Raw genomic sequence first — 21,459 nt, 5'->3', positions numbered from 1 at the left:
TTCTCCTAAATCTAGAGGAGGCTTTGACATGTAAATGAAAATGCTGTGAGCTATACACATGCAAATAAGGGTAGGGGAGTTTCACCCCAGGTAACATTTTTCTGAAAGGTATAACTTCATTCTAAGACAAGATCAGGCTCAGTATAACCTAATTGCTGTGTTTTTTTTGTTTTTTTTAACATTGCACATAATGCACAACAATTACAACAATAACATGACATCCAAAAAGATAACAATCAACAAATAATAATTTCACAATAAATAAGAAACAAATAAAAATAGGACAGAATTGAACAAATGAAATAAAAACAGGAAAGGGACTATCTCTATTGTGTATAATATTATGATTTAAGAGAAAGTTAGAAACCAGTAATTTGTACTTTTTAAAGAAAGAAAATTAGCTTCAATTAGCTTCAATATTCTTTAGCAAATACAATTGTATCACTACATTTTTATCGATACATTTGAGAGACAGAATATACTGAAAACTAAAAATTAGACCAAAAAAAAAAAAAAACTTCAAACAAGGTTTAGAATTATTCATTTTACTCTTATAAATAGGAAATTTTCCTAATAAAATTATAAGATTCATCATAACATTTACGGAAGCAGTTTTCAAAATATATGATAACATCTTTGATGTTAATTCACAGTTATAAACAGATGTTTTTTGTTTTTGTTTTTTACAATTTTTTTGACTGGTTTATTTAATTTAAGTAACCTAATAAAGTTATTTATTTATGCATATATGTATTTTTACATTTCATGGTAGCCTATTTAGGTATATCCACCTTATTCCTAATTTAAAATGAACTAACAGCAGCAGAAAAGTCAAAGGACAGCCGACGACAGCCTTTCAACCTGAGTCAAAAACCAGTGAACGTAACTCTGATTGGCTGAGGCAGCATATCGTCATAATCCAACCTGTAACGTCAGCCACTCTGATTGGCTGAGGCAACGTGCCAGGCATGTGGCGTGTTTTTTTAAGCAGAAAGTAACTACACAGATATTCAGCCTGCTTCGCCGTCATGATCGCTGGGGAACCCATCTTTTCCTCTAAATTGAAGGTAAGTTCGTCCAGCTTAGTGAATTCTATGTCCATGTCTACTTATAGTTTTTGGTAGTTTAGCGTTTTTGTCTTAAACTTCACAAATCGGCTGTGATTACTGCCGCGAATGTCCAAGGGTGTTAACCTAACGGAACAGTTTTTTGTTTTGCGTTAGCTTGCTGCTCTTAATTCTTTTTTTGTTTCATTTCCATTTGAACAAATTTGGGACACTAAACTGTACGTTGGGTTGCACGTTGTTATCTGGCTGCAAGTTAGCTACCATTCTTTGATAGTAATCAAACTAACTCATTTACTCTGAATATCGTCAGAAATTATGAAAAAATAATAAGTGCCAGGGTCCTAAAACAAAGCGCGTAATGTGCTTGTATGCTCTAGTGTAGGCTATCCTTGTTTGTAAAATTGCATCACTTTGTGTGATGAGTGAAATCTTCAGATGTTTGTGATTTGTTTTGTCTCTCAGGGGCTGTTAGGAGTGAGGTGTCCTTCGCTGATGGGAGAAAAAACACCTAAATAAGGTAACGTTACGTGTTGTGATCTCATCCTCTTTTCTTTTGAACAGACCCCAGTCAAATAAAAAGTAAAACTAAACTAATTTGGATTAACGTCTGTGTTTATAGATGACTTTGAGCGTGAGACAGTGGTGAAAACGCCAAAGAGAACTGGAACATGGCATGTTATATTCAGTTATAAATGTTTGACCAAGTTTTTAAATATCTTATAAATCTGTTCAGTTTCATCATTTGATAATAACTTTTAAAACACATTTTTTTGTGGTATAGATGCAGTGACTGAGACTGGGAGATGCAGTGACTGAAACCTGGTGGTAAGTGTTGATCTATTGGCAGTGGAGAAGACGCTTTTAATAGACACCTTCTCTCTTGTGAGCTAGCAAACTTTGTTATTCTAATTAGAGCATTGTAAACATCACCAAATGTGTTCGTTTATTTCAGTGTTCCAGAAAAAGGTCCTGAAACTACTGGTCGACATCCGCCATCGCCTGAAGGAAACCAGGTAGTGGATGCAGAAGAAACATATTTTTGCTTACAAATGTGGGGACTTGGGGCAGATTGCCTTTGCATACATCTAAATCATTTGTCTTTTTCAACTTTGCAGAAGGGGTCATGAAATTCGGTTCCACAGCCACTGAGGTGTATGTACATCGAGGTGAACCTCAAGCACGCGTCGCAAAGACTTAAATTCACTTCGCCCTGATGAGCCAAGCCTACAGGACTTGAATTAAGAGTTTTAAAGGGATAGTTCACTTTGAAATTATTTTTTGAAATGTTTTGGCTAACGTCAAGGGCATCAGTCAGTCATATAATGGAAGTCTATGGGGATCTCTTAAAAGAGCATGCACAGAGAAGTACAAATTAAACATGATTTAATGAATCATAACTGTAAGTACACCTTGATGGCTTAAGATACGAGACGAGCGGTTTGTGTGAGAAAATGAACAGTGTGTGTGTGTGTATATATATATATGATCTGCGCATGCGGTGGAAACCGCCAGAAGCGATCTTGCACTGGTACGTCACTCATTGTTTACACAGATTTCGGAAGTTTTACTGTGAAGATCTAAACATATTAAGATGTATTGCATTTTGTGTATATCTAAATATATATATATATACACACACACACACACACACACACATTTATACAATATAAATACTGTTTGTTTTCTTTCCCAAAACGCTCATTTCGTGTCTTAGTCAATCATTGTGTACTTAATTTATGAGTCATTAAATCATGTTTAATTTGGTCTTCTTTGTGCATGCTCTTTGAGGTGGTGACCATAGACCTGCATTATATGACTGACAGACAACAACAGTTTGACCTAAAAATATCAAAATTGAAAATACTGTGGAAACAAAACCACCTGCATCTTGGATGCCCTTGAGATAAGATAAAACATATCAAAAATTTATTTCAAAGTGAACCATACCTTTAAATTACATCCTTATTATTCGTTCATAATTCTGGCTCCACTGTACATTGTGTTTGATATATGTGGTGCCCAATTCTGATGCCATTCAGGGCAATTTATTTTTGAATAGAGATGCAATATATTATTGATTTATTTGTATAACTGTAGTGCTGTATGTATGTATGTTGTCCCATGTTTCCAGAGGGTGGAGGACATGTTTTCTGTGCTTTGAAAGATGTTCTCCTATGCTGTGTACATAGTTTTGTGTTTGTTCTAATAAAGCTATTTCTTTGAATAAACAGTATGTGGCAAATGTTCCTTTCCTCAATAAATTCATGTCCTTGATGGTAATAATAATTTAGTCCATAGGATAACAATGACATGAATAAACAACATAATAGCATATCATATGAATATGAATATATATATATATGATTATTATTATTATAATTTTATGTCGGCTGACCAATAGTAACAGATCTGCCAACCAATCACGAGTGATTTTCTTGTTTAAATGTAGTGAATTTCAACCAATACTGAGTGAGGAAATTCAAGCCATTCTCTGGCAAGGCGCGCGCAGTGCTGCTATTCATATGCTAATTAGGGCCATTCGCACCTCCGCGAGCGCTGCATGCATACGTCATGGTTCGTTTCCGTCAATATGTGGCACAGTGGAACGCGACGTTCACAGTCTGTAAATTGTCGTTAACTGCCGAAAATTAGGGAGATTTCCGGCAGTTTACGGGGACGAAAATCCCACTTTTCATGCAGTGTTGATTGTGACGAACTATGTAAAACGTCCGTGTTACATTTAACCCCGCGTTAGGTTGTGCCCCGCGCTCTCCTACCTACAACAAACATGAAAAAAATCGAAACCAACATACACATACGATTAGCACAAAATTAATGAGTATTTGACATTTCAGCACTTCTTGAAGAAACAGTGACTCAATCACGTACTTGAAAAAACAAACCTGGAAAGAGACGTGAGAATTTAAGGGAGAAAACAGAGATTCTTCGTGCATTTCAGTGAATTATTAAAGGAATATCGCAAACTTTACAGCAGATTGCAAAGGGAAAAAGCTATCTAGTTTGCTACAATTTAAAGCTTCGATACAGTAAATAGCTACGAAAGACAACATTTAACACCTAGATTGCTATTCTGGTCATTTTGCATTAGGTTTTTAAGTTTGTGCAATATATTTTTACATGTGTTTTTAAATGTTTGATTCATGCTTATTATTTTTTGATCCTTGACCACAATATAGGTGAAGGATAAAAAGGCACATCCACAAAATGTATTTAAACAGTAATAAACAGTAAGTTTATACACTGGCAACATTGTAGCCAGTAGTTTACTGTACAATTGAGTTTTGTGGGTCACTATTGGGCTGACAAACTAACAAAATATTTAATAAGGTAAGGTAATATGTAATGTAATTTCATTTTTTTTGGTATTAGATTTCAGAAAATTGGTGAAGAAAAGAAGTATTGTTCTGGAAGCGGTATCAGTCAAGGTATCGATATCGAAAAAATCTTAACAATACCCAGACATACTGTAATAACCAGGGATGTTAAGGTAATGTTGTTGTTGTTTTTTTCTCAAAATATACTTTGCTGACCCTATGAACTATGTGTAACACTGTCTTTTTTTTCGGATTCCAACAAATCATAAATCATCTTGAAGAAAAAAAAAAAAAGCTCAGAAGAGAGAATTGTCAAAGAATTTTAGCACTTGAATTTTATGTATCAATTGATATTTATACACACTTACACAGGACTCAAAATTCAGTACAAACACATTTTTACACAATAAAAAAAAGAAAAAAAAGAATATATATATATATATATATATATATATATATATATATATATATATATTCTGAGGGTGATATGATGTTTAAAGCTGCTAACACAAAAATAATGTCGTTTAAATTCATGATGATGAAATGTACTTACCGAATAATGGAGGTTGTTCGATGCTCCTATTTGAGGAATCACTGAAACCACTGTCACCACTGGCATTAGAGAGTTGGTCATGTTTATGCATCTTTCTGAATACAGGAGGATTGTCAATGCTGTGATTTGAGGAATCACTGACACCACTGTCACCACTGGCATTAGAGAGTTGGTCATGTTTATGCATCTTTAGGGGAAAAAATAAATGTCCTCTTAATAAAGTATTAAGACAATCATTGAATCTTTGACGGATTCGTTCAAAGTGCTGAATCATTCAGTAATGCGGTTTTGTGTTACGGTGAGATGTGCTGTGGTTCTGCTGTGGTTTTTGTTTGGACCTTTTCGCGACAAAAACATTCAATATCCTATCTAAATCGATATTTTTTTTAACAATAATAATTAAAACATTTAAATACATTTTAAAATGTAACACTATCATAAATTAACACTTTTTATAAAGGGATTAAACACTGAGATCAGCGAATCAAGCGTGAGAGAACGTTATCATCTCTTCTTCACGATCATTTACAGAATAAACATGTTGAAAGATTTAGAAGAACTTAATGACAGTATCTGGTGTAATCGCTCAATCAGTGTTTCCTCCGCAGAAATAAAACTGCTTATAAACAATGTCACGTAGCATTACATAAGCCGTATGGATTACTTTTATAATGATGGATGTGTTCAGAGCATTTTTTAATATAACTCTGTTTGGCTGTTGTAATCCTTTTAATTTTTTTGTAAACTAAGATGTGTTTTATTTTAACATGTACTAGTTATATTCTCATCTCTAGACTTTTTTAAATTTATATATAGTATTTAAAGGGACATTGTGTAGGAATTTCTCCCATCTAGCGGTGAAAATTACGGATGCACCGAATATTCGGCCGCCGAAAATTTTCGGCCGAAAATGGCCCAAAAGTGCATTTTCGGTTTTCGGCCGAAAGACTTTTATCACCGAAACAATACGGCCGAAATGTTGTGATGACGCAAACAGAAACCGCGACCTGCACGTGCTTGTCTGAAGCAACATGTCTGTGGTGTGGACGTATTTCAGTGTATCTGAACCCGCGATGAGACGGAAACCTTGTTTATCCACCTATATCTGCTCTAAACAATGCGCGCCGCCATGACGACGACTCCGGTTGCGAGCGGGTCAAGAGCGGTGCGCGCGCTGTCTGTGGAGACTCGCGCTGCGGAGGCGGGCGAAAGTATAAACAAGGCAGCGCGAGTCTCCACAGACAGCGCGCGCACCGCTCTTGACCCGCTCGCAACCGGAGTCGTCGTCATGGCGGCACGCATTGTTTAGAGCAGATATAGGTGGATGAAACAATTAAAAATTATAAATAAGACTCACGCTGTAGAGGCAGGTGAAAGTAAACAAGGCAGCGCGAGTCTCCACAGACAGCGCGTGCACCGCTCCAAACGGTCGAGGCGTTTATACTTGACGTGCTCTCCGTTGTACTATTCCTTGGGACGACTCAAGTAACTGTCCTCTAACCATCAGGAATCGGTGAGAAGAAGACAGATAAATACATGACAATGCTTATTTTTTAGTATTCCACCACCAATACAAAAATAATCATATAAAACCCAGTAAACCCTGAGATTATTACTTGTGACATTACAAAAAAAGAATGTATATGGGAACATGTATGTATAGAACTAAATTAATGCTCTCTTAAATATTTTCTACATTCACTAAACATGTTTCATTAAGTTTCATGTACATTTGTATTAAACATAGACCATTGTTCATTTAAAAAGGCTTTTTATGCTATTGTATGCTACATTTTTAAAATGTAACTAATTTAGACATGCAAAATGGGTGCTAGTGTGATGAGAAGTTTGCTCGGCTTTGTTTTTGAGAGAACATTTCATTTTAAAACCTTTCTGCAGGCCAGTAGATTATTATTTAGTGTACACATGAGTGGGGTCAAATTAAACATTTTAGTTTGAATTTTATTTTATACTGTGCATTGTGTTAAATAAATATTTGCATAATTTGTAATTGATTTATTCTTTGAAAATGTCATATTAATTTATGCAATTGCAATGCCTTGATTTTAGTAAAGTTTGTACACAGTCATAGCCATAAATGCAATGATACTAATAATTGGCATAATTTCTTTCGGTGTTTCGGTTTTCGGTTTCGGCCAAGAATTTAAAAGCACTTTGTCGAGTGTTCCTTCGGGTGAACTTCCTTTTTACTTTCTATTTTGGACTTTTTTAGCGACGGGGCTTTCTTCCCTTGTGTTTTGGCATATGGTCCGGCATTAAAAATAACAGTACAGCCTTTTAAAGAGCACTTGGCAACTATTTCAACTTAATAAATGTGTTTAGAAATCATTTGAATGGTTCAGAAACCTGTTCTGGAGAGAATGGTGACCTTCCCCGCTCCCCCCAGCGTTCCCTGGCGGAAAACCAACCTTGCAACATCGGGACTGACGTCCCGTGAGAAGGGAGAACGAGCGAGAAACACAAACTGCTTTATGGCAATTTGACATAAACAGAAAACACGTTGTGGAAACGCATTGGCCTGGTACTTTATGTCCCTCTCTGCTATTATAGTTTTTCAAGATGGCGGAAGGACATGGAAGCCTCCGTGGACCTTCCCGCCCCATGTATATAAAGATAATAAATTCTTCGTTTACGAGGATAAGTCAGATAATTGGCAGAGGTATTTGTACACCATTGAGGAGATAATTAAGAATAAAAATATTGATTTTAGATAATACAATACCTAAAAAAGTACACATTGTCCCTTTAAAATAGTATTTCCATTTAGCACAAAGGCAAAACAATTATCAACACATTATTTGGTATGGGGCATACTTGTTACAGAACTTAAAATTGATTACAAATACAATAACAAATCAATCGAATCATCATATATAAAATGTATTAAAATTAAATGGTTGTAGGTTTATAGTTTTACTTCTTCATATAAGGTTCATGAATATAAGTTTAAACTCACAGCGTTTTTCTCCATCATGTTTCCAGATCACTGAAGATCTTCACAACTCTTCAGTTATCTGCAAAATACAAAATAATACATTACAAATAAACACTCATTACTCAGAAATATATATATTTTTCAATTTGTATTGAAACAAGTGGATATATAATCTTATTAATCATCTTAATCATTACTTGTGGCGTACCCCAGAGGTCAGTTTTGGATCCAAATTTGTTTTTGTCATATATAAGTTATATATGTAAAGTTACAAAGACAGTAAAACTAGTACTATTTGCGGATGACACAAATATTTTTTTTTGTTCTGGGGGGAATTTGCAGGAACTAGTGGAGATTATTACTTCAGCAATGTATAAATTAAAAAGAAGGTTTGATAAAAAATAAATTATCATTAAACATTAATAAAACCTACTTCATGTTATTGGTTGGTAACTGTAAAAAGAGTATACAATCCGGATACATGTAGATAGGGGGCAGAACAGGTTAAAGAAAATAAGTTTCTTGGGGTGATAATAGATGACAAAATATGTTGGAAATCTCACATAAAACATGTATACAATAAACTTTCAAGAAGTATTTCAATATTGAACAATTAAAGCAAAACATGTTCTGAGTTACAAATCACTCCACATTCTTACTGTACGCTGATATTATCATATCTAAACTATTGTGCAGAGGTTTAATACTTACAGATGCAGACTATTATCTTTATTTATGTTACAAAAAAGGATGATTCAAGGTGCTGGTTATAGAGATCACACAAATGTATTATTTTTTTAAAATCCAAAACGTTGAAATTTACTGATCTGGTTTATGTTCAAACAGCACAAATAATGTATAAAGCAAAAAATAACCTACTCCCTGGTAATATTTAACAACTGTTTTTTAATAGATAAGGGCGATATACTATTAGGGGTGAGTGCAACTTTAAACAATTATGTGTCCGTACAACATTAAAAAGTTTTTGTTTTTCGATATGTGGAATGAAGTTGTGGAACAGATTAAGTTCAGTGCTTAAACAATGCCCAAGTATGACTCAGTTTGAAAAGCACTGTAAAAATATGATATTTGCAAGGTATATAGAGGAAGAAGGTTATTAGTCAGGTGATAGTTTATTTATATTTTTTCATTTTTTTTCATTTAATTTCATTTTCTATTATTATAATTTTTTTATTTATATTCATATGTAATTTATTATATAAGATGTATATAAACATAGGTAAATATGTACGTTGTTTTTGTTTTTTGGTGTGTAGAGACAAATAGATCAAGATGTTTGGTCAACCGGTTAATTAGTTAATTAATTATTAAAAAGTAGTGGAGATGGGGTAGGATTGAATAAGCTTATGCTTCTTCCTACTCCTTTTCGGACATGTATAAGTTAAAATTGTTTTTTGTTATTAATTGTTTTTGTTATTAATTGTTATTATGATTATTTTTGTTTGTTTGTTTGTTTGTTTTTCTACATGTTCGAAATAAAAACATTTCATTCATTCAAGGAGATGACGTATGCAGAGCGACGTTCGTCTGTTATGAACACCTGAATAAATGAGCAGACACTGATTTGCTTCTTGCTCTACGTTCATTTGAAATTAACAGCAAGACAACTAGAAGTGAATGTGCTTTCCATAAATTACACAATGAGGCATAGTGTAATTTTCCAGAGGCATTTGAGCTTACATGGTGACTCCCCTCTGGAAATGATTTTTTTTTTTTTTTTTTTTTTTTTTTTTTTTAATGAAAGCTTTGCCAGACCATAACTAAGTGACAACGGAGAATAGTATGTTATAACCAGGCTAACAAAACACGTGTGACTTAGCTACTTGTGAATATAGCCTGCCATTTTTATTTCCGGTTTCAAAGATATTTTATTCATTGTCCATATTTTCATTAGTTTCTTGAAAAGTTACAATATTAAAGACAAAAAAATGATCCCATTGTTTCACATGGCCATAAAGACACACACACACACACACATCTCTGAAAATGCGTCATAGGCCTAATCTCGGGGCAATAACAGATTGTAATATTAGCAATCACTGAAATCAAACAAGTGTCAAACCAAATTAAAGTTATTGAGCACTAGACTCATTTTGTGAGTCTAGTCATGTTCAATCTCATGTTCATTTATGATTCTTTAAATGCTAAAATTGAGTAGGCCTAATGTCTGATCGGCGCAGAGATCTTCAGATGTAAACAGGAAGATCTACAGCGAACTGTCACGGACCACATTAAACCACATCAAAACAACATTTATTGTTTAAATTTAATGATAAAAATGGCATCGTTTGTGACTGTTTTTAGAAAGTAGGCTCGGGCCTATAACATATAACAGCTAGGCTATAACATAACACAAAACAGGCACAAGCAAAAAAAAAGGTTTCTCTACAAAAACGTTTCTCTACAAAAGGGATCATTTTTAGTAAAACATATAGACACCAATCACAACATAATCACGAGCTCACGCTTATTTTTATTCCAAACAAAGTCTAATCAAGTGTAGCCATTTTTTGGTTTCGGTTTCGGTTTGGTCAAATTGTCGGTGCGTCATTACTTAATCCTCGCAAATTAAATCTCAAATAGAGTTACTGCAAACTGTACAATATAACCCATTACATTAGACTAACCTGGTTGCATTGCTGATTGAAGATCTTCTGTATTTTGCATTCTGAAGAACAAGGAAACAGAAGCTCGAGCTTAAAGTCCACGAGTGGAAACGGAGAAACTCTTGCGTTCCCTTTCGTAGTCACTTCGAGTTACGTCAGAAGTGACGGAGATTGGGGGTTTCGCATAGAAAGCCAATCCTCTTCGAGTATTTAAACACGAGCCAATGGCATGCAATGCCTTGGGGCTGCGGAAATTTGCATAGCGTACTCCGCCCTACTCCGTGAGTATAAAAGGAGGAAGTGAACGCAACCGCAGTATGTTTTCGCTTCGGAGCCAAGAGAACCTCTTCACTCCTAAAAGCTGATTCAAGACTCTTCGAGAACGAGCGTCCTCTTCAGTGTTGGTGTGACGGCGGTACCCAGCGAGATTTTGCATTGCCTGCGATCTGAGCAGTGGTCTGCCAGACTTTGCACTTCTCCCTGGCAGCTTCAGCGCTGAAAGAGTGAATTTCTCCTTTCTCATAAAAGTGAAAGTGAAAGAGCTGCACGCGGCACGTCTTTTTAAAGATGGTTCGCCCGTGCCCTTCTGGATGTGGTAGATTTCTGTCGTCATCTGATGGTCACGAACGCTGCTTTGTATGCCTGGGCATTCAGCATGCAGCAGCAGCGTTCGTGGATGACTCATGTTCCTTCTGTGGGAGCATGACCATCTCCACACTGAGGTCGAGGCTCAATGATCTCACTAGAGTGAGAGCCCCGGTCCCCCCTACTCGATCGGCTTCCTTCACGGAAGGGGGCCCGTCGACTCGGGGACCCGGCGATCTAACGGTGACGGTGTGGGATAAAGCCCCGACGATTCCTCGGGCCACACCTCCCGCCTCAGTGCGTGAGCCAGCGAGCGCTAGCGCGACTCGGTCGGTTGTCTCTTCGGCGGCACCGGCTGCTTCGAGCAGCGCTCCAGATGATGATGTGATGTCTATCACAGCATCACTAGGCGGGCTTGAGTCCTCGGGAGAGGAAGATGCGGCTGCGTTGCCCCCTTCGGGAGTGCCAGCGTTGCCCGTGTCAGATCCCGAGCTGACGGCCATGCTGTCTCGAGCCGCTGGGAGTATCGGGCTAGAATGGAAACCTCCATCCTGCCCCGATCTCTCGCGGATGGATAACTGGTATTTGGACAAAGCTGCCGCCGCAAGGCCACGGCCAACTCCAATACCTTTTTTCCCCGAGCTGCATGCGGAGTTATCGCGCTCTTGGGGGGCTCCTTTGTCCACTCGAGAGCGCGATCTCTCCCCCGCCTTTCCCCCCCTCGACGGTGGGGCCGCCCGTGGGTACACTGGGATGCCCCCGGTGGAGCGCTCTGTTGCGATGCAGCTGTGTCCACAGAGCGCCTCCACCCGTGGTCCTCCTAAGCACCCATCCAAAGCCTGTGGGTTCTCGTCTGCTATGGCGGCGCGAGCCTATAGAGCGGCGGGACAGGCGGCTTCCGCTTTGCATGCCATGAGCACTTTGCAGGTCTTCCAAGCGAAGATGCTCAGAGACATGCACGAGGGCGGGACTGACTCGACGGCATTTAAAGATCTGCGGTCCGCCACTGACCTTGCTCTCCGGGCAACGAAAGTGGCCGCTCGCGCCGTCGGTCAGGTGATGGCCACTTCGGTGGTTCAGGAGCGCCATCTCTGGCTCAACCTGGCGGACACGCGGAGCGCTGAGCGGACTCGTCTGCTCGACGCTCCGCTCTCCCAGGTTGGCCTTTTCGGTGGTGCGGTCGAGGACTTCGCCCAGCAGTTCTCCACCGCCCAGAAGCAGACGGAGGCCATTAAACACATCCTGCCCCGACGACCAGCTGCTGCCTCCACCCAGTCATCGGCGCAGGTGCCTCCCTCTGCTCGCCGCCGAGGACGCCCCCCTGCGGCTCCCCTCCCTCCCGCCCGGCCCCAGCAGCAGCCTTCACCCGGGCCCCGGCGTCGAGGAGGCCGCAGGCCGGCGTCTCAGCCCCCTCAGGCCGCTCGCCCCGCTAAACGCCAGGCCAAGCGAAGATCCTGACACGGGCCGCTCAGTGACGATCTCGAGTCTTTCTCAGGAGGCGGTAGCAGGCCCCCTCCTTCCCCCGGTGGAGGGCCGGGGGAGAATCTTTTGTTCTCAGCTCCCCGCTGCTCACCCACGGGTGGGCAGCACCCTGAACTGGTTAAAGAAAGACTTGACATCCTCACTGAGCTCACAGACTGGAGTGGGTGCGCTCGATGCCCCCGTGCGTCAGCCCACACACTCCTCTCTGTCTCTGAGGGCGCGGAAGGGTGCGTGTGTCGTCCCCGGGCTACACCAATCCCTTCCCCCTCTGTCGCCAGACCCCCGGCAGAACAGACCCCCGTGGAACGCTCCGCTTTCCCTGGTCCCTTCTGTCGGGGAGCGGGCTTCGACGCATCCGAGCGGGGTAACCCCTGCACGCGTGCCAGTCGACCCGCACCGCTGCCCCTCCGGGGGGACGTCTGTGGTTCGCATGACCCCGTTGGCTCATTTCCTGGAAGCCTGGCTAGCGCTTCCCGGGATATCCCGCTGGGTCATCAGAACGATCAGATTCGGCTACGCGATTCAGTTCGCACGGTCTCCTCCCCGCTTCAGGGGAGTTCGCTCCACGATAGTTGGTGGCAATGCCCCAGTCCTGAGAGCGGAGATTGCGACCCTGCTGGCGAAGGGTGCAATCGAGACGGTCCCTCCAGCCGAGGTGAAGTCCGGGTTTTACAGCCCCTACTTCATTGTCCCCAAGAAGACCGGTGGGTTACGACCGATCCTGGACCTGCGCATTTTGAACCGTTCTCTCCATCGACTACCGTTCAAAATGCTCACGGCCAAACGCATTTTCGAATGTGTTCGGTATCAGGATTGGTTTGCAGCGATCGACCTGAAGGACGCGTACTTCCATGTGTCCATCTTACCTCGACACAGACCGTTTCTTCGGTTTGCCTTCGAGGGCCAGGCATATCAGTACGCCGTTCTCCCATTCGGGTTAGCTCTGTCCCCTCGCGTCTTCACGAAGATCGTCGAGGCAGCCCTTGTTCCCCTTCGCGAACACGGGGTTCGCATCCTGAATTATCTCGACGACTGGCTGATACTAGCACACTCTCGAGCTCAGCTTTGCGAACACAGAGACTTGGTGCTCCGGCACCTAGCCCGTTTGGGCCTTCGGGTCAACCGGGAGAAGAGCAAACTTTGCCCCGTGCAGAGGATCTCTTTTCTCGGCATGGAGATAGACTCGGTCGCCATGTCCGCGCAGCTCACGAACGAGCGCGCGCACTCACTGCTGACTTGTCTTCGACAGTTCGAGGGCAAGAGTGCGGTTCCACTGAAACTATTTCAGAGGCTCCTGGGGCATATGGCATCCGCGGCCGCGGCAACGCCGCTCGGTTTGCTTCATATGAGACCGCTTCAGCTGTGGCTTCGCGATCGAGTCCCGAGGTGGGCATGGCATCGCGGCTCGCTCCGAGTTCCAGTAACTCCAGCGTGCCGCCGAACCTTCTTCCCGTGGTCGAACCTCAGCTTTTTACGGACCGGCGTCCCTATTCAGCGAGTTTCCAGGCATCTCGTTGTCTCCACGGATGCATCTACCACGGGTTGGGGTGCCATGTGCAATGGGCATGCAGCCGCCGGTTCCTGGACAGGAGCCCAGCGCCTCATGCACATCAATTGCCTCGAGCTGTTGGCAGTACGGCTCGCCCTTCGCCGCTTCCGAGCGTTGCTCAAGGGCCAGCATGTGCTTGTCCGCTCAGACAACACTACGGCAGTAGCGTACATCAACCACCAGGGGGGTCTACGCTCACGCCAGTTGTCGCAGCTCGCCCGCCACCTCTTGATATGGAGTCAGAAGCACCTGAGGTCCCTTCGTGCAGTTTACATTCCTGGAGACCGGAACTGGGCAGCCGACGAGCTGTCCCGGGTCCGCCCCATCTCCGGCGAGTGGCGACTCCATCCCCAGTCGGTCCAGCTGATTTGGGACGAGTTCGGGGAGGCACAGATAGACCTGTTCGCCTCTCGGGACTCGTCCCACTGCGCCCAGTTTTATTCTCTGACCCGCGGCACTCTCGGCTCGGATGCGCTGGCGCACAGCTGGCCACGGGGCCCACGCAAGTATGCGTTTCCCCCAGTGAGCCTCCTTGCACGGGTGTTGTGCAAGATCAAGGAGGACGAGGAGCAGGTCTTGCTGGTAGCCCCCTACTGGCCCACCAAGACGTGGTTCTCCGATCTCATGCTCCTCGCGACAGCACCTCCTTGGCCTATTCCTCTGAGACCAGACCTACTCTCTCAGAGACGGGGCACTCTGTGGCACCCTCGTCCCGATCTTTGGAGGCTGCACGTGTGGCTCCTGGACGGGACGAGGCAGGTTTGAGTTCGCTGCCACCTGCGGTGGCGGCAACCATCACTTCCGCAAGAGCGTCGTCCACGAGACACCTTTATGCGTTGAAGTGGAACCTCTTCGTCAATTGGTGCTCTTCTCGCGGAGAAGACCCCCGGAGATGTTCGATCAGTGTCGTGCTTTCCTTCCTGCAAGAAGGGTTGGAGCGCAGGCTGTCGCCCTCCACCCTTAAGGTTTACGTCGCGGCCATTGCCGCTTCTCATGAAGCAGTGGAAGGTAAGTCCTTAGGGAAGCACGACCTGGTCATCAGGTTCCTGAGGGGAGCGAGGAGGCTGCATCCGCCTCGTCCTCCCCTCGTACCCTCTTGGGACCTCTCGGTAGTTTTAAGTGCTCTGCAGAGGCATCCCTTTGAGCCTTTGCAATCGGTAGAGTTAAAGTTTCTGTCCATGAAGACAGCGCTCCTGGTTGCATTGGCCTCCATCAAGAGGGTGGGGGACCTGCACGCATTCTCCGTTGACGAAGCGTGCCTGGAGTTCGGGCCGGCTTACTCTCACGTGATCCTGAGACCCCGGCCTGGATATGTGCCCAAGGTTCCCACCACTCCCTTCCGGGACCAGGTGGTGAACCTGCAAGCGCTGCCCCCGGAGGAGGCAGACCCAGCCTTGGCACTGCTCTGTCCGGTACGTGCTCTCCGCACCTATGTCGACAGAACGCAGTGTTTCAGGACCTCAGACCAGCTCTTTGTCTGTCATGGAGGGAGCCAGAAGGGAAGAGCTCTCTCAAAGCAACGGCTGTCCCACTGGATTGTGGATGCCATTGCTTTGTCTTACCAGCAGCAAGGCCTTCCGTGCCCCCTTGGTGTGACGGCCCATTCCACTCGGAGTGTGGCCTCCTCTTGGGCTTTAGCGCACGGCGCCTCGCTAACAGACATCTGCAGAGCTGCAGGCTGGGCGACACCCAACACCTTCGCCAGATTCTATAATCTGCGAATTGAGCCGGTATCCTCTCACGTACTCGTTTCGGCCAGTTCTGGATCCGCTCAGGTGTCTTCGCTTGCTCGCCACTCCACTCCCCGGACTGGATAAGTGCGATATTTCCTCAGTTCTTCCATTGAAGCCTTGAGTCCTCCAGCACCGACGATGCGGGCACCACTGCTGTGGCTCTGGATGCTGGCTAGGTGCCTCCATGCGTACGGTTCCCCCTTGGTAACCGTCTCATGTGTATTATCCACTGTAAGCCTCTCTGAGCATGTGTCTTCCCTTGGCAAGCCATCTGCCACCCCTGGAGCTGAAATTAGTAGCCACCTGCGGTTGGTGCTCCAGTGATTCCATATGTGTTCCTATGTGGCCATATGTGTATTCGTAAGTCCTCCCTTCGGTAGGCAGCTGGTAGCATGTCCCCTTCGGGATATGTTTCCCAGTGTACCTTGGTAATCCTGTGTTAAGTCGGATCCCCTAAGGAAAACAGGTAAGGCTCGGGGGTTCAGACTTTCGCAGGGCACTGGAAGACAGCCTGAAGTTGGCGTGATGGCACAGACCCCCAATCTCCGTCACTTCTGACGTAACTCGAAGTGACTACGAAAGGGAACGTCTCGGTTACGTATGTAACCCTCGTTCCCTGAGTAGGGAACGGAGACGTTACGTCTCCCTGCCACTTCTGCTGTATCGCTGGGTAGATGCCGAGTTCAGTCTTGGCTCCTCAGCGAAGACATACTGCGGTTGCGTTCACTTCCTCCTTTTATACTCACGGAGTAGGGCGGAGTACGCTATGCAAATTTCCGCAGCCCCAAGGCATTGCATGCCATTGGCTCGTGTTTAAATACTCGAAGAGGATTGGCTTTCTATGCGAAACCCCCAATCTCCGTCACTTCTGACGTAACGTCTCCGTTCCCTACTCAGGGAACGAGGGTTACATACGTAACCGAGACGTTTTAAACCGCGACGATAGAAACTAAATTATACTTAACATACGGAACTGACATATTATATTTAGTTTTAAACCATTTTCGTAACATAAATAAGAGGCAAACAAAGAAAATCGTTGAAAAATAGCCAAATTGAACAACAGCAAACAATGCTCCACCCTTCTTCTTCCTCCTCTTTCTCTCCCCGCCGCCCCTCAAGAGGAAGAAGAGTCAAACAGCGGCAGAACAGAATACACAAACACGATGTTTCAAGATGTGTATTGACTAGTTTAGTTTAGTTTAATTGACGCTTTTCCCGCACACGAATATGACGATATAGCCCGTTAATGTTTAAAAGCAGGCTCAAAAATAAACAGACTCACAGACTTTATGAACTATTTCAGCATTGTTGCAGGTTCACTGAAGGACTGATTTCACTGATTGCAATAACACATCAATACAAATGGCCTAAAACCCACAAACTACTAGATTTAAAGGTCCAATAAGAATTGTGTAATAAAATATCCCAAAATCACTTGCACAGTGTGATATATTACTGCAGTTACATATCCCAAAAGTTTACAAAGAGTTTTAAGAGAAATACCATTTTGAAATAATTCACCTTTGGCTAAGCCCCGCCCCCCTTAGTTACTGTTGCTACATCCGTCAAACTTCATCTGCGCTCTGCATGGCTTATGCTGTGACAGCTCTTCCTGCTGAAATATTATCAAACTTTTATAAAGCAGCAAATAAAGTGTCCGATAGAAGTAGGCAAAAGGGGCTGCAAAATGCGTTCGAAGGCTATATTCAAGACATACAAGTGAAACGCAATCAACAACAAGGCATCCAAAATAGAGGCAAAAGTATAACGTTAAGTTACCGCTCACAGTCAAAAAAATGAACCACCGCATTTCCTACTAAACGAGAAGGAGGCTGGGACTAACAATATCAGGGAGCAACACTCTTCATGCAAGGCTGGGTAGGTCTCTATTCACTTGTATAATCGTTATTACAAAGCAAACGGACTACACGAGTATAACGTTGTATTTATTAGCAGCGTGTGCTAGCGTATCAACAACCGGTATGAGAACCGAAATCGTAACCTAAAACATTATAAAACGGTCTAACTAGTATAACTTCACAGTAAGGTTAGAAGCAAAAAAAAAGATGTGCTTGTTGATCTTTGCGGGGTTTAGCTGACTGAGGACGTCCACACAGTTTAATCTAAACACGACACTTGTCAGGATTTGACTTCGGTTTTGGGAAGGGAAAAAAACGGACACCCCCCTCCAACCTCTCTGGGAAACGCATATCTGTGTTACAAATGCCCGAGGCACAACGTTTAACCATATTTTGGATAAAACTACGACGGTAATAGCCTGCCGAGACCAAAAATATGAGACGCCTGTGTTGAAAGTCAATGGAGCGATGTGAAAAACTGTCGGACCTCTGTGGGAGCTGGTTCTTGGCTGGGCTGTGATTGGTCAATCTACATTCTAGGGCGTGGCTTATCCAAAGGTGAATTGGCCGTCCTGTCAGTGACGCAATATCCACGTTTACCTTGGTTTCCGTAATATCACATGGACAAATGCGGAAGTCGTGGTTATAGCTGTTTGTGACACATAATGGATCACGATTATACTCGATAATACTGCTGAGAATTGAAGTTCCAACAAAACGTAAGCGTCCATACACGGATACACGCAGACTTTTTGACAAACGGAGGAATAAAACCATGATAAATATCGGCGTGGTGTTCTCGTGATGGAGAGAGCTTCGCAACGAACTCTGCTCTCGCGAGTGTATTACGGTGCAAAATGAACTTTTGACTTTGTGAAGATTCAGGAGCTTCCAGTTGTTGGCATTGAAGAGACAGTTCATCTTGCAACACAAAAACAGGTCATGTTTGAGGAAGACATCATTGGACAAAAGGCATAGTCTATGAGTCAACGTTGAAACACCTGTTCAGATTTGCTTTTGGTGAGGTGTAATTTCATTGAGAGAGTTACACATGTGTCATGCCAGGCTTCAGGACCTTTTGAAGTCCATCTTACTTCAAGAGGAACTGGCACTGTCACACTGGGTAAATATATGTACATGCATATCTTCTTTTTAAATATTTAATTGTTCGGCTTTTTTTATTAATATTTAATTGTTCAGCAATTCTTAAATGTTTGGAAAAGAAAAGATGTCTTGTGTCCTCTACAGCAGATGGACGAATGGACAGTCTGTGCCCAGTATTGCTCCTACACTGCCATGGAGAATGATTCAAAAGAAATCATCTCACTTGTGACCATCGATAAGAGGCAGACTGTAATTCTGTGATCACGGAGAAAGAGGCTTTTGTCACGACCGTGGACAAGCGTCTTGGCGAAGTGAAGATTGCAGAAATTTGCACTGATATTGTAACGAACCACAGAGAACTGAGGAATCCATTTGCAGCTTGTATTAATCAGAGTCGTACAGGCAGGACTGAACTGCTTTTTGATTTGGATTGCCCTTTTGGATTTTTTTTTTTTTTTTTTTTATGACATCTTCCTTTTTCATGGTAATGGAGCCAACAAGAAAGAGGAAATCCAACCCTGTCTGGGCTAAGCATCAGCATCTTCATTTTTACCCGCTGACACACTGACGTCCTCTGTTCCTTGTGAAATGATATTTTTCCAAGGGTGGAGAGGTTTTGTCCAAGAAGAGGAATTGTCTAAACCCCAACACAGTTAAAAGAATTCATTTTCTCAAAAAAAAAAAAAAAAAAAAATCTGTAACCCTTTCCTTCATCACTGCAGTTTGCTTACTTTATTACACTCCCTCGAGTCACTCCACCATAAGCACCGCACTCAACACCTGTCACTTTTTTTGTTCATACTGTCACTCCATTTAAAAAAAAATAATAATAATTGTGTGTGTGACACTTACAGTCTATGGTGTGACAGTTGTCTCTGTACAAAATGCAGACAGAGAAAGATACACGTTTTATTTAATATCCAGGCAATGGACAAAAGTTTGCACAGATCTTTTTATTATTGCAAATGAAAGGTTACAGAGACATTAACAGTGAGAAGAAGATAAATAAAACAAAGCGGGAGGGGGCGGGTCATGGGTTCAGAATGATTTAATTTGTCTGCTATTTCTTTGCACGGTAGCTAGGTGTCACTAGTGAGCAATGATGAATGAAGCTTCGAGTAATGAACCTTTGGGTGAAGCAATGGGCTGCGAGGTCTCAGTGGTTCAGGAAGCCTCATTTTGCCATCACTAGCAATAATCGTAATCAGGAAACAGTCCAAGTTCAGGCCAGGCAGAAATCAATCGTAGAAGAGTCAAACAGTCCAAAGTCCAAAAACCAGAAAATCAGAATCAGGGTATAAACGCTCAGAAATGATCACCGGGGCAAATCAAGACTTCGCATGGATGTGTGTGTGAAGGTGGCTTTTATGTGTGTGTGCTGATGTGGTGCAGGTGTGTGACGCAATCAGTCCCAGGTAAGAGGTATGATGGGAATTTGAGTTTATGTCCAATGATCAATACTCCGGTGAAGGCTCCCTCTGGTGGCGGAGAGGAGACGGAGCGGGAGCCTCCACTGTAACTGATATGCTCCTCTGTAAGGTAAAACTAATGGTCGCTATAAAGACAGGAATTGTTCACTCATGGGATATATGGCATGGGCCGAAGAATTTAGCCAAATCAATCTCTGCAGTACGTTGTCATTCTTGAGTCTCTTTGTTGTGCAGGCATACATTTAATGTTGCTTTATGCTAAAATGTAGTAAACCACAAATGTTATGTGCAAACTTAGGCAGCAGAAGATCCTTCTCCACTGGAAAATAAATTGTAAATCACTTCTGGTTCTGCTGTAAGACGGCAGACACGGAGCAACAGTTCCTTGTAAATATTACACAAAATTTCCTTCTTAATTAAAAAATAATATATTTTTATATTATAATTAAATAATGTCCATGCACCTAATTCTGTGCATCTATGTGCTATGATGTTAGAGTCTTTATTAACACGTTAGGCCAGAGATTACACCTTTACAAACAATTTATTCTCAGAGCATAATGAGGACACATGACAACACATAGAATAACTCTATTATTTTGTTGTTAAACTATGTGATTATATCCAAACATTTGTATTTTAGAAACAATGGAGCAGTGTGCTTCTAGCCTGACTTCGTCATACTCATGATTACGTCCCTGCAGATCACCTGTCCATCATCGTATAAAGCCCGCCCTGACAATCTGATTGGCCCGATCATTTTTTGCCTGATCATAATGGATCGAGTCCAGACCGAACTTCCCGACCAGAAAATGTTGTGGGCTGAGTTCGGGCTGGCATCCAGGCTAGTCATCATCTAACAAACAAGCACGAGTGGTACCTTGGTCACTGCCTGCATGGGTCACTGCCAGATAACCAAGACAGATAATGGATGGAGAGTGGTTCTCGCAGGCTCATAAGGAACTGGAAGCTATAGTGTGTAAGATTCTCATCCCAAGACGTCATCTAACTGACGCTTTTGAACATACGTCACCATCTGACGTTTTGCGGTACCCTTTAACGTCAGTTAGATGATGATCCTGGGGCGTCATCCATCTGACGCTTTACCTTTAGCGTCAGGTAGGTTTAGGTCTGGGGTAGGGTTAGGGTTAGATGACGTTAAAGGGTGCCCTAAAA

The 21,459-nt window shown here is 42.8% G+C and overlaps 1 protein-coding gene and 1 long non-coding RNA gene across 2 annotated transcripts in view; one reads left to right on the top strand and one right to left on the bottom strand.

The window, feature by feature from the left end:
* Positions 1 to 10,669, bottom strand: part of LOC120485496 (uncharacterized) — a 37,332-nt gene extending 26,663 nt beyond the window's left edge. The window contains 3 exon segments of the mRNA XM_089131757.1: positions 4,956 to 5,142; positions 7,933 to 7,990; positions 10,560 to 10,669. Of these exon segments, the coding sequence (XP_088987883.1) occupies positions 4,956 to 5,142; positions 7,933 to 7,950 (205 nt within the window). The 5' untranslated portion in view covers positions 7,951 to 7,990; positions 10,560 to 10,669.
* LOC148998556 (uncharacterized) lies at positions 720 to 3,297 on the top strand. The gene is made up of 6 exons (XR_016168769.1): positions 720 to 1,067; positions 1,530 to 1,584; positions 1,687 to 1,738; positions 1,849 to 1,892; positions 2,020 to 2,080; positions 2,183 to 3,297. It is a non-coding gene; the product is annotated as an uncharacterized LOC148998556 (long non-coding RNA).
* Positions 10,670 to 21,459: the final 10,790 nt, after the last annotated feature.

The sequence above is a fragment of the Pimephales promelas genome, chromosome 1 (genome assembly GCF_988280905.1).
Source record: "Pimephales promelas chromosome 1, fPimPro1.hap1.1, whole genome shotgun sequence".
In the NCBI taxonomy this organism is placed as follows: Eukaryota; Metazoa; Chordata; class Actinopteri; order Cypriniformes; family Leuciscidae; genus Pimephales; species Pimephales promelas.
The sequence above is the reverse complement of the archived record's forward strand: the minus strand, read 5'-3'. Positions and strand labels throughout refer to the sequence as shown.